At 41.7% G+C, this 13,852-nt stretch overlaps 1 protein-coding gene across 4 annotated transcripts in view; it reads left to right on the top strand.

The window, feature by feature from the left end:
- The window catches only part of dscama (Down syndrome cell adhesion molecule a), a 105,641-nt gene that overhangs the window by 71,799 nt on the left and 19,990 nt on the right, over positions 1-13,852 (top strand). For all 4 annotated transcript variants that reach the window (XM_085797357.1, XM_085797358.1, XM_085797356.1 and 1 more), the window contains exons 9-14: positions 789-1,067; positions 1,236-1,355; positions 2,765-2,944; positions 12,610-12,806; positions 13,164-13,260; positions 13,391-13,519. In XM_085797357.1, coding sequence (XP_085653483.1) covers positions 789-1,067; positions 1,236-1,355; positions 2,765-2,944; positions 12,610-12,806; positions 13,164-13,260; positions 13,391-13,519 — 1,002 coding nt within the window. The remainder of the gene's footprint in view (positions 1-788; positions 1,068-1,235; positions 1,356-2,764; positions 2,945-12,609; positions 12,807-13,163; positions 13,261-13,390; positions 13,520-13,852) is intronic.

Raw genomic sequence — 13,852 nt, 5'->3', positions numbered from 1 at the left:
CACTATGAATGTGTCAAATCAAATATAGTGAAAATATAATGGCATTACTCATTGTTTACACAAAATATTTCAAGTATCTATTAATATATGACCAATTATTAATCCCCCAGCAGAAGTGTTTGAAATAAATTGTCATCTATACCAAATGTTTACGTTCATTTTAATCATTTTTTGTTTTGTTTTGTTTTGTTTTGTTTTAATACAAATGACAGGCTAACATTGAATTTCCTAGTTAAATGGACCAGTATCTGAGCATAAACCTTTATTTTGGTGCACATCTGCCGATATGGTTCCGACATAAATCTTTTTTGGGAAGTGACAGTATTTAGGATTCTTTATAATTAATTAATTGTGGCTTTTTCCACGGTTAACTGTGAAAACAAGTAATTGTGGCATCCCTAATTAAGACTAATGAATATAATACAGAACATACAGATGTGGATATATTTAACAAACTGTTCAATGAAACACAGACAGGAAGATCAGGAAGAACATAGGGAGGAAGGAGATCCTCAATCAAAGTATATCATATATACTTTATACTTTATTTACAGGATAGCCCCTTGAGATGTACCATCTCATTTTCGAGGGGGTCCATGTTATCAACGGAAATACAAACATACTTAGTACATTATAATATACAAAGAAAGTAAGCAGAACAAACAACAAACAAACAAACAAAAAAGAGAACAGACACATGATACAATATAAAGACACAGACGCCCATTCACCCATATATAATAAATAATAATCTTATTTTCTCTCTCTCTCTCTCTCTCTCTCCACAGTCCCACCGACCATCCACCCGTTTGAGTTCCCTCGGTTTTCCATCGGCCAGCGAGTCTTCATCCCCTGCGTGGTCATGTCCGGCGACCAGCCCGTCTTCATCACCTGGCAGAAGGACGGTCGGCCAATCCCGGCCAGTCTGAGCGTCACCATCGACAACATAGACTTCACCAGCTCCCTGCGCATCTCCAACCTCACGCTGTTCCACAACGGCAACTACACCTGCATCGCACGCAACGAGGCCGCCGCCGTGGAGCACCAGAGCCAGCTCATCGTCCGAGGTGAGGCAGGGAGGAAGAGGGCGGTGTCTGGGGAGCAAATGCTGATGACAGATGAAATACCGATGATGATACGTGTCAGATTCACAATTCACAGGGAATATTTGACTTTTTTCACTTGTTTTTTTTATTAATAACCTGTGAATCAAATCAAATCCTCTTGTTTTGCAGTTCCTCCCAAATTTGTGGTTCAACCCAAGGACCAGGATGGCATCTATGGAAAGGCGGTGATACTAAACTGCTCAGCACAAGGCTATCCTGTTCCTACCATCCAGTGGGAGTACTCCAAAGGTACAGTAAACACATGAATACTCAAGTTGTGGCTAATGAATAATAATAATAATAATAATAATAATGAATGTTGCTCTGTTTGTGTTACTTTCAGCTTGTCTTTGTATGTATGAATGTGTTTGTATATGTTTTTATATGTATATGACTATATAGAGAGATAAAGATTAGTAATCATGTTAGAATATATCTATATGTATAAATATAATAATATATTAGAATAAATCCAGTTAAATAACTCATAAATTAATTTATTGTATAGACTATAATGACTAGATAACTTAGATAGATAATTTATGAATAAGGGGTGGGAGTAAATAAGTTTTACTTCTTCCCACTCCTTTTCGGATATGAAAAAACAAACAAACAAAAAAAATCAAATTATCTTTATTTTCAATTATTTTATTTTTTGTTCATATGTTGTCTTTGCAAAGTTTTTATTTGTTATGTCTGTCCATTTCTGTATTATGTTTTGTTTCTTTTAACATGTCCGAAATAAACTAAAAAACTATCGAACCACACATTGTTCACACAGACACACATTACATACTGTAGTAACACACAGCCAGATTCACTGAAAACATTGCAGAGACTTTTAGTGGATAATTTCTTCCTCGTCGACAATCATGCTGAATTGTATGTTAAGATTTTTTTTTGTCCTAGGGCAGACTTAGTCTCTGTGGTAGATTTTTTTCTGAATGCCAACACAACAAACATAAAGTCCACAGCCTTGAGGTTGAATGCATAAAAAATCCAAACAAGATCTGTGAGATGAGAAACAGCAGTGGTTCAAGGAAAGGCTTTTTTTTTTTTAAGAGTTTTATTCTGTATTATCCTGTTCTGGCTGCATACAGCAGCAGTGTTTCTTGTTGTCATTGACACAAGTGTCCAGTTATGACATTGTTTATTCTCTATGAGACATGATGAGGTTCATATTCTGAAGAGCTTGATGGTTGTTTTTCTTTATAAAATTTGGGCATTTTACATTTTTATTAACCTTTCAAAATACATGAACACTGCTTCAAGAAGATCAGGGCTTCATGCAGCCTTTGAACATTCATCTTAACAACAACATTAAACTCTGTTTGTTCCTACAGTAACTGGAGCTCATCTTTACTAACTCATCTCTCTCTAGTGTTAAACCTCAAATGTACTGTATGGGGCTGCACCAGGGAAACATTAAACAGTTGTTTTCCCTCATAAACCTTTAGACTTGTCACAGTCACATAGCACCGGTGCACTTGCCCCAACCTTTAACAACTTGTTTTAGGTGCACTGGCATCTCTCATAAGTTTACAGACTATTCAGGGGTTTAAATTTCAGTGTTTGTGTCAGTTCTAACTCTAAACAAAAAAAGAAGAAAGAAGTGACTGATGTTTCTCTTTATTTTCATCTAACATTAACACAAACAGGCGCCGGGGTCCCTCAGTTCAAACCCATCGCCCTCAACTCAGGCTTTCGGATCGAGGTGCTGGTCAACGGCTCTCTGCTCATTAAACACGTGCTGGAAGAAGACAGCGGCTTCTACCTGTGTCGAGTCAGCAACGACGTCGGAGCCGATGTCAGCAAATCCATGTATCTGAACGTCAAAAGTAAGTCTCTCTGTTATTTAGAGTTATATGTTCCCGATGTGGCCGACGTGCTCGGTGCTGCTGGTAGCAGGAAGGTACAGTACAACATTAACAGGAAAGCACAGAGGTTAAGTGAGCTGAACTTTGTCTGTGACAGTCGGGCCACCAGCAAGATGCTGTCATGGCCCCTCGCTCCGTGCTTTCTGCCTCAGCGCATCCCACGAAAGCAACGAGCAGCGCAGAGCAGCCATCGCCACCGCATCTCTTGGAGACGGTACAGCATTTATCCGCTGTGTGGCCAAGGACTTAGCTCCCCTCCATTAAGTCCTGAATTCTGCATGCAGGCAGGAGCTGCCATGTGGAAAAGAGGGTTGAGAGATGAGGGGATGGGGGGATGGGGGGAGAAGGGGGTTGGAAGAGGAATGGGTTATCCATGTCTGTCTATCCCCAGGAAGTAGCTGCCACTGATGTGGTGCTGTAGCTAATGGGGATCCCAATAAAAAATAACCAATAAACTATCTGTTTTCTTTAGACCTCTTCTTCCTATACTACTGGTTTCTTCTATTCAGGACAAAACAGACATTTTTCATGTTATAAAATCCTTTTCTTTTTTTATTTACTTTATTTTCTTTATTTATATCCTTCACCTCAGGCTCAACCAATGAAAACCTGTATATATTCTACTGCCACATCACAACATTAAAGAGTTAGCGCCAACACCCATCACGCTCACATGATCATATACGTACAGTATGCAGCACAGCTATTGTAAATGATTAGAGATTACAGGATATAAAATGAGACATCAAGCTGCTTCTTTTGTGAGGATTTTTTAAATGAAAGCAGTTTTCAGACATGTCAGTGATGATGATGATGTAGTCATTTTTAGCTTTTTTTTCTCCAACAGGAACACTGCCCTCTTCAGGTTGAGAGAACACTTAATAAACCATGAGGGTCTAATACATGATTTAATTCAGCACAGCTTCTCAAAAAGAGAGAGATGCTAAAAGCAGAGAGGACGTCCACATCCTTCCTCTGTAGCACAAACAACAGCGCCACAAATAATGTATGTCTAAATTCCACTAAAATACACTTTCTGAGTTTGAGTTGTGCACGTGAATTGCGGATTTCAGTGTGCATGTGTGTGTATGTATGTGTGTGATCTCTCAATATGGCTGGGTGTTCATTCTGATCAGTCGCTGCTACAGTAGATGAGGCTTTTTGCCGTTGTGGCTCTTATCAAGCCGGAGCAGAGAGCTCCCTGCTGAGTGTCTCACTGTCTGCCAGCTACAGCCTGATAGGCTGCATGACCCTCCTGTCTGCATCCAGCCTGTCATGCTCCCTCATAGACAAACACACACACACACACACACACACACACACACACACCAACTCTCAGCACAGTCTCTTATTTGATTCAAGTATGAGTCACAATTAAACATCTTTGGAAATATCCCTCTGGAGTATCTTTGTGAAACCCTGGTATTCCCTTCAGGATGCTGCCACTGATAAGTTTAATGTGATTTAATAGTTGCTGCAACTACGTGTCTTTAACAAGGACATTATTTTTCTACTTCATAAAGCTGCTTAGCTCTTGAATGAATCCCTCATCCCTTTTTTTTTATGTCACACAATTCTGAACTGACGCCATCATATGAAGTATAAATATCATATATTATCTGTGGGATACCAGATTTCTGGCAAAATGAACATATGACAGCAGGATCGGAGCAGTGCAGTATATAGACGACATTACAGGCAGCTGGAAACTCAGAGAAAGTATTGGATTGTTGATTTTTGTAAAAGATAATGTCACAATGTGATATACCCGAGAACAAATGGAGAAGATCATTCATTATCCTAAAACTTTACAAAACCAAGACACAAATCAAATGTCTTAGAATGAAATAGTTATCTGTCACTGGAAACCTCTTAACTAAACTACCTTCCCCTTTTTTTGTTTTTTCATTAATATATATTTTAGATTATAATGGCGCTAATTGGAGCTGAAACTATTACAGTACTGTAGTTGTGCCAACTGTTTTTATCAATGCAACAATTTACAGCTATATTATATTCTATGTAGATGTGAACCACGTTGTCGCTTTTTATACTGTAAACATCTATGAGATAATCAAGATTTTATACCTCATGTTATCTATTTTTAATGATTTTTTTGTCAGGCTCCCTGTACTTTAAGAACATGGACATAAAGCCGATGTTTATTTATATAAAGATGTACAGTATTTGTTGCAGATCAAGTTCTCACAGCCTGAAAACCTCTCCACTCTCGTCCTAAAGATGTTTTTCGCTCAGTGACCGTCTCTATGTTGTAATTTGGAGACACAGTTTTTATCGCGCACAACTCAGGACCTGGTTTCACCGGTGTCACAGATTTCTATATTAAGCAGATCATCGGTGAGGTGACACGCTGCAAGATCTGATTATTAATCATCTTTTTGTGTGTGTGTGTATATGCCGGTACAGTGCGTGTGTGTGCGTGTATGTGTGTGTACCTCAGCGGTCCCTCAGGGCCATGCTCTGCTCCTGAAGTGTCAGGCTGTTGTTGTGATAGTTGTGCTGTCCTGATTTGTGTCCCTTCTCTGTAGTAACCCCAATTTCCCTGGGCGCCAGGGGACCCATACCTCATCTGATCTCCTCCCTCTATATATGTGTGTGTGTGTGTGTGTGTGTGTGTGTGTGTGTGCACAATGAGCACATTAACCCTTAAAGCCTCTCCCTGTGCTTAACGGCTGCAGTGTTGAGCCTGCGCGTTCCACTGCAGCGTCCGAGGCCGTAATACTCGCCGCCGCTGATGTCGGTCACTGCGATGTTCTGTTCTGTACACTCTGTGCTGTTTTCATGTTGTTTATCCAGGCCAGCCTGCAGTACATACACCACTTGAGCAGCGGCGGCTACTTAAGAGGCTTAGGAGCCAATTAGGGGGCACACGAGCTGACGCATGGCTGAAGCACTCACCTGATGGATAGCACGATCTCCGCCGTGTATTATTGGCCGTCCAGGTGAAGCTTGACGTATCAGTAAACAAGAATCAATAGATCCACACACACAAACCCTTGAGATGTACAGTATAGGATCATGTGTGGGGATGATGATGCCAGGTCATACACACAAACAAATCAAACAAAGCACACACACACAAAGCGCTGCACATGTAATGCAAAGACATAATGTACAGTAAAGGCGCAGATGTAGTGCAGCGCGGTGCAGCCATTACAAAAGACTAATGGGCCGGCCCGCTAATGCAGTGGTTTAGATAGAAGCCACTCTGCCAGGCTATTGTGGTGGACTCCCTGGGAAATGAATTGCAGCTATTGTGATGTCCTAGCTTGGCACTTTCATTGTTATGAGTGTCTGTGCATAGGCTAATGTCTCGTCATAATACACCATGTATCATCCCGCATGAACGGCGCCTCTGCGCTGTGAGAATCTGCTCTCACTGCACCAGGATTAAGTTGTTGGAGGCCGCACGTGTGCATCAGTGCACTTGTGTTATATTTATGTTTCTTTATAGGAGTACAAGTACTACAGTTATACAGTACGTTGTCTTGACACCGGCTGCAGGTGGCAGCTTAAAGGTACATTGTGTAGGAATTACTCCCATCCAGCATTGCGGTTGTATATCGCAAGCAACTCAATCGTATTTTTCATGCTGCATTCACGTGAAATTGGGCAGATGGCAGACGGACGACAGCTGCTGCACGTAACGGCATAAACAAGCCTCTATGTAAACAAGTGGTCCGTCAGCACGAGGCAAAACCCACCTTTTACCGGCTTTCTCTGGACTTCTGTGACTAAAATGACATCTGGTTCGTTACTGACGGCCGTCTGCCCGACTGCAGGTGAATGCAGCATCAGTGTAACGCTCCATTCCTCCTCACTGCGTTACCGCGGTGACTTTTCACAGACCAGACGCCACCTCGACCTGAGCCGACAGCTCCGCTGTCTCCGCTGAGTTTCCGTGGTTTCCTACCGTCACGCTGCCACTGAACGTAAAAACATGGCGACACCACATGGCAGCCAGCACCGAGCTTACCCGCTCCATGTAGATATGAATGATATGAACGGCTCATTCAGAGCTGGAAGGAACACTTTAGTTTATTGATGGGGGGGATTACTGACTAATGAAAAACAGACTTTTGAACCAAATAATCGATTTGCGTGAATAGATAACAGGAGAAGTTACGCAATCTCCCTTTAAACAAATTGTTTTTATTTCAAATTTCCAGTCAAGCATCCTTACTGTACCTCCAAAACAGATGCAATTCACTCAATTCATTACCAGTCCACAGTGGATGCTATCAGAGTCAGTCAACAGCCACTCAATGTTTATCAGGTCCAATTAAGACCAATCAAGCCTATTAGACATCATAATGTCAGCAGACACCGTGATGAGGCCAGAGCACATGAATGATGCTTCACTGAAGAGAAGTGGTAAATGGTCTTGTGGAATCTGACTGAGCAGACGACCATAAGGAAGTCCCCACTCTTCATCTGATCTCTATTTCTTTTATCTTATTTACTCATCTTGCAATCCATCTCCTTCCCTCCCTCCCACCTCTGCACCACCCAGTCAGTCTGCAGGGCGGCATTCATTTGGTATCATGCTCCATGTCCAAGCCAATTGTGCAGCTAAGGGAATTATTTCAGTACATTGCAGGCAGCCAGCGAACCAGTCATCTTTGTGCGATGGCCACGCCGTGCTCTTCCCTCCCCCTCCTCCCCCTCCTTCCTCCCCCCCATCAGGACCGTTTCTTCTTCCCCAGCGCCCATTTACAGTGCGCCTCCGGGGCAGGGAGCTGTACTCGGCATCTCGGCTCGTCTTCTGTTGTCTGGCCCCTCGCCCGCCCGCCCCCCTTACACCGGCCTGCAGCCAGTGACTGACAGTGAGGGAGGGGGGTGAACTGTGGACTAGCGTTTCACTTCTCTCAACACTGAGATGCTCTGATGGAGCTACTTTAAAAAGCACTCTAGGAAATTTAAATAATAGATTTTTAACATTTGAAAATAATTTATTGGCCAAACACAGATCCAGTTTCTGTGGCTGATCATTAAAGGGATAGTAGCATTTTTTTAAAGTGAAATACAAATAGCCCCCAAGTACTTTAATTGCAGTAGCAGACTCTCTACACTCCTCCCATTAGCAACGCCAGCCCATGAAGGGCTGAAAAAAATTATATTATAGCGAACAATGGAACTAAAACCTCTTTTAGGCCGCTAAAATAGGCCGTTTCTTTGGGTCCATTCACAACAATGTATGTTGTAAATCTCTGGGCAGAGCTATGGGCTGGCGTTGCTAACGGGAGGAGTGCAGAGAGTCTTCTACTGCAATTAAAGTACTTAGGGACTATTTGTAGATCATACAACCCCACTTTAAAAAAAATGCTACTATCCCTTTAAATCAACAAAATAGTGGCTAAAGAAATGTAAAAAACTATGCGCCTAAAACAGTAACAACAACATTATTTATTTCTTGTTTCGACCCTTTTTTTTTCTTAAATGACAATTAATCTGGCTCAAATGACGCTGAAATAAACGTGAGGCCTTTTCACCACCTGTCACATTTCACTGAACCTGTGAGATGTTGAATCTCTGGTGAATTCCTCTCCCTGGCTGAAGAAGCCACTCTGCTGTAATGGTGTGTTATTATCATTCTCCTTACCACTAACTAACTCATGAGACATATTTTAGTTTTATCTTGTGGTTGTTGCTTTTTTTTTGTTTATTTTGACCCTGCATTGCGACATACCGGTGCGTGATTGTGTAATCATCATCATACTCCTGTGAAAATCAATGGCACGTCCATGTTACATTTTTTTTTTTTCCTTTTTCTAAGAGTAGAGACTGAAGAGAGAGAGAGAGAGAGGAAGGAGGAAAGGGAGGGGGGAGGCGAGGCGAGGTGGGGAGAGGAGAGGAGAGGAGAGACTGTCCGATGCTGGTTGGCATGGTAACCTGGCCAGGTGAAAGGGAGCCTGGGAGAAGGAGGGTGGGATAGGGGGCGTGGGGCGGGAGGAGGGGGGCTTTTGTCTCACGGGAGTAGCCTATCAGCAGCCAGCCTATCCCCCACAATCCCCTGCAGGCTGAAACGTATCATCACTGCCCTCTGGGTTGCTGTGGAGGAACACGGCTCTCCTCACCTCCATGTAGAAAACACACTGCGCTGTGCAGGAAAAAACAAAACACATGCAGCTACTCTATTCACTCGCACTACTATTATTCTCTGACTGCTTCTACAAAAAAAAGATGCAGTGTTGACATTTTTCTTTTCTCTTCAGTCTAATGTAAGCTGCAGATACAACAGCTCCTCCAGATCTCTAGGAATAATCTGAGGATGAAAAAAAACAGACATGTCTGGGAGTGAAACGACTGTTCCCTGTCACCATCCTCCCCTCTTCCTCATCACATTACATTTTACTGCTGTCTAAAAAGAAGCAGTGCATGGATGGATGGATATGTCTTTTTTTTAACGTGTTTAAAGGACAGTGTGTTATGTTCAGGCGTCTATTTGTGCACATTAGTAAAGATATTCACAAAACAGTGAGATCCAACTGGACAAAACAAACAAAGCTGTGATTCTAAGTGACGAAGGGGACAAGATTCAGGATTAAATCCTGCCTGTGGTCTCAGTTGTTGTGTTGAAGTTTCCAATTTTCCTCCATCTCACCTTTATTTTTTATTTCTTACCTTTTTTTTATTCTCTTTTTTTCCTTTTGTCTCGTTCCCATAATTCCACTCAATATTAAAGAAATACATCAACACAACAATTACAGGGCCACAAAGTGCGCCTCAGGGCAGGCTCAGCTGGGCTGCACACACACACACACACATACACACACATACACTTGTATATCCATGCATACACACAGGCACAAGCTGATGAATGTACAAACACCCTTAGACACGCACACACATACAAATTGCATGTGCTTCATCCCTGAGGCTGCCTCATGCTGCATAGACACTCCCAGCGCTCGGTGTTCGCTCGCTTTTGTGTGTCTGCCTTCATAGGCGTTGATGTTTGTTTTTAAAAATAGATTAACTTTATTGAAGCAGCATATTAACAAAGAGCTGCTCTTATTAAAATGAAAATTCAAATAATAAGATCAATTATTTTCTGTGCAACATTTGCAGAATTAATATTTCCTTGAACTGGATGTATAGGAAAATGTTCTCCATCAAAAACTATTCCAGACGATTTCTAAAAATTGTTTGTCATTGTGTAGCTCTAGTTTATATTTTATATGCATCATGAAAACACGAAACAAGCTGTTCTGTATCGGCCTGTTTTCATGTTCTGTATTCATCTGTGTTTCTCTAGTCAGAGCTTGAACTTTAAAGTACGTATAGTGTCTGCCTTTTGTATCCTTCAGTGTATTGTGGTGCTCAAATATAAATATCGGGTGCATAGCAGCTGAGCCCAGGGAGAGCCTCTGCTCTGATTGGCTGCTAGATCAAAAGGACCCCCCCCCCCCTCTCCCAACACACACACACACCTAACTCACACACAGACAAACTCACCAAACCTAAGATGATTGGTTGATTTCTGTTAGTTTCTATCGTACCAGCTGATCAGCTCGGACTCTTTTCTTTCCAAATATAAACCAACACATTTATTTTCTTTGAGCCAATACCAGCCATCACCTACAATATTACCAATAATGTTTTTGTGATTATGCAGCACTTCTGAAATATCAGTCCCACTAAGCCACTATCAGACCATTGTATTACTGTAGGTTATCAATAAACGGTATCTGTTGAGCTGTAACATTCAAAACACATTGGGACAATTTAAAGAAGCTATTTCTGTTCTGTAGCTTTAATGTGTCCCGGCCGCTCAGATCCAGGATGTTGAAGTGCCTTTAATGTTTACAGTACAGACAGCCGGTGCACACCTCACGGGTGGAGCTGTCTCCATTTTCTCACCGTCCTCACGTTTTGTCACCTAGCGCGGTATCCCACTCCGCTCAGTGTGTCAACAACATCGCCCTGTGCCACCCCAGAGCCACTTACATGGCGAAATGAAAGTAGCTGTGCTCTAAAACGATAACGTTTACATAAAGCCTGAGCAGTTTTTTTTTTCCCCTCACTTATCCAAATGTGTCTCACAAAAAATTCATACTTGTCATGCAAAATAAATCAGCGCTCTTTTCCACAGCCGAGCCCCAAATGGCTGCAGAGTGAATAAGAGATGAGGCTTAAATGTTTGCAACCTCTTGCCTGACACTTCCCATCACATCACCGGAGTCACGCTATGTGTGCCTTTGTGTGTGTGTGTGTGTGTGTGTGTGTGTGTGTGTGTGTGTGTGTGTGTGTGTGTGTGTGTGTGTGTGCAGAAGAGAGGCTGCACACACATTAGCGTGCATGCACAAGCGTGTGTGTGTGCGTGGGTGTGAGTGTGCATGAGCATCTGTGAACAGAGGATTGTTATACACTCTGCTGTGGGTGTAATGAGCCATGTATATAGTTAGTGTGTGTTTAGTGTGGTGTCTACAGAGTGTTGTTAGAGCATCACTGTACCACTTAGGACACTATGACACAAAATACACACCAAGGCTGCTTCTTTTTTTTTTGTCAGTACAACATTAAAGCACAACCCTCCAGTCACAGTTTATTGACAATGTTCATAACACCCTTTGTCTCTAATTTAAACAAGTTCTTCTCCTCTCTAATTTTATTTAAATGTTACAATTGACAAATAAGCAGGGAGCATACCACAGCTTATATATACTAGAGCCCCAAATGTTCCTTAATGGGCTTTATGCACAGCTCCACTACTTCCTGAACTTAAACAAGCTCCTTTATTTCCTGTCTTACATTAGTGGACAAACTGGATTAATCAGTTTGTCCAATAATCTAAGACAGGAAATAAAGGAGCTTGTTTAAATTCAAGAAGTAGTGGAGCTGTGCATAAAGCCTATAGATGTAACATAATGTCAGAAAAATCACATATGTATCACAACATATTAGGGGTTTTATTAGGGTGTTCCCTTTCGCTAGGGAGTTTCTTCCTTCCTGGGGAGTCTCAGTTTTCCCTATGCAAACAAAAGTTAGACTAATGAGAAGGACTAATGTGTTTATGTACTGTATTTAAGGTGTGGAGGCTGATGCACACCTAAAAAATCTTGAAAAACAGGTGCGTTGGAGCATAGGATAGGAGTGAACAAAGGAAAAAAGGGGACCGAAATGCTGTTTGTTTTATTAAAGTCTTTTGCAAGTGACTTGACAGTGTGCGGGAGACCCTTTTTTCCTTTGTGTACTGTATTTTCAAATGCACTATGATTATAATCCAGGAACTAACCTGCTACAGTAAATAGCTGCTGCCAATAACACTGTGGAGAGGATAGTCACTGTGTTTTAACTGTGTTTATTTTCAGCTGCTGTAGCTAACAATCCACTCTAAGGCCATATCACATTATGATGAAGTTCCCATTGAAAATGTCATTATAAGATAAATAAATGTTTAAAAAATGCATTTGTAATGTAGTGGTCACTCACTGGTTTGTTCATTTATATATTGGCAATTTGTTCATATAATTCTGTTTTTAATATTGTTTCATTTAATTGAATACCATATTTGTCAACTTCTGTGAGTTTCGACCTGTGATGTAAATCTAACACGATCACCTCCTCTCTTTCTCTTTCTCTTCACCTTATTTCTACACCAGTCCCGGCCATGATCACGTCCTACCCCAACACCACATTGGCCACGCAGGGCGAAGAGAAGAAGATGAGCTGCACGGCGCACGGCGAGAAGCCCATCATGGTGCGATGGGAGAAGGAGGAACGCATCATCAACCCCGAGACCAGCCGCTACGTGGTTTCTGTCAAGGAGGTGGGCGACGAAGTCATCTCCACTCTGCAGGTACGAGAATGTGCTACTCACAAGTGTAAAATTTGAGGCTATGGAGGCGCATAGATTGGATTGTTGGTATATTTATTATATAGAATATGAAGCCATAGGACACAAAGAGTTTCCTGTGAGTTTATGTGAGATGATAAAAGGATAGAAAATGCTCTTACACAAGATGCTTTTACCTCTATTATCCATCTAATAAAAAAAAATCTGAGTGGAAAAATCACTCTTTAGCTTAACTGTGTACATTAATTACAGTAAGGTGATAACATCATGACAAAAGGCTGCCATCCACTGTACATTAGCAACATTTTTTTTACATCATTATCACTAATCAATGGATTATCTATCCATCATCTCCATCAGATCATGCCCACTGTGAGGGAGGACTCAGGCTTCTTCTCCTGCCACGCCATCAACTCCTTTGGTGAAGACCGAGGAATCATACAGCTCACAGTGCAAGGTATCTGTGTAGCTTAAGCATAAAATGTTACAAGAAAAGAAAAACTGAACTTTCCTGCCTTTTATTCAAATAATTAAAAACAAAATCAAAGTGGTTAAAGTGAGATTTCAACGTGCTTGTCAACTTGCAGAACCCCCGGACCCCCCAGAGGTGGAGATCAGAGAAGTGAAGGACAGGACCATCGCCTTGCGTTGGACTATGGGTTTTGATGGCAACAGTCCGATCACAGGCTTCGATATTGAGAGCAAGAACAAATCAGGTACATGAAAAAATATTCTCCATTGTTGTTATTACATGGACCATAGCTTCCATCTATCTCTCACACATCACAAGTTAAAATCTTAAAGGGGACATAGTATGTAAATGAAGGCTCTTTAACATATGTGGATGTCTTGCCTTTCAGCCCCAAAATGTGAGAATTGACCAAAAAAATCTGTAATGTTCCGACTCTCTAGGTTGAAATCCATGTGGTTTTACGAGCTGTTCCCTCAGTTGTCTTCCAGTGATGTAACTAGGTTTCGAATTTGCATATACTGTACCGCCCCTACCTGGGACCGGTAGAAGGGGCAGGGCAAGCAGTGGCTCATTTGCA

The sequence above is a fragment of the Trachurus japonicus genome, chromosome 14 (genome assembly GCF_045865225.1).
Source record: "Trachurus japonicus isolate A0001 chromosome 14, Traja_1.0".
NCBI classification, from domain to species: domain Eukaryota; kingdom Metazoa; phylum Chordata; class Actinopteri; order Carangiformes; family Carangidae; genus Trachurus; species Trachurus japonicus.
This window is presented reverse-complemented; position numbering and strand designations above follow the sequence as displayed.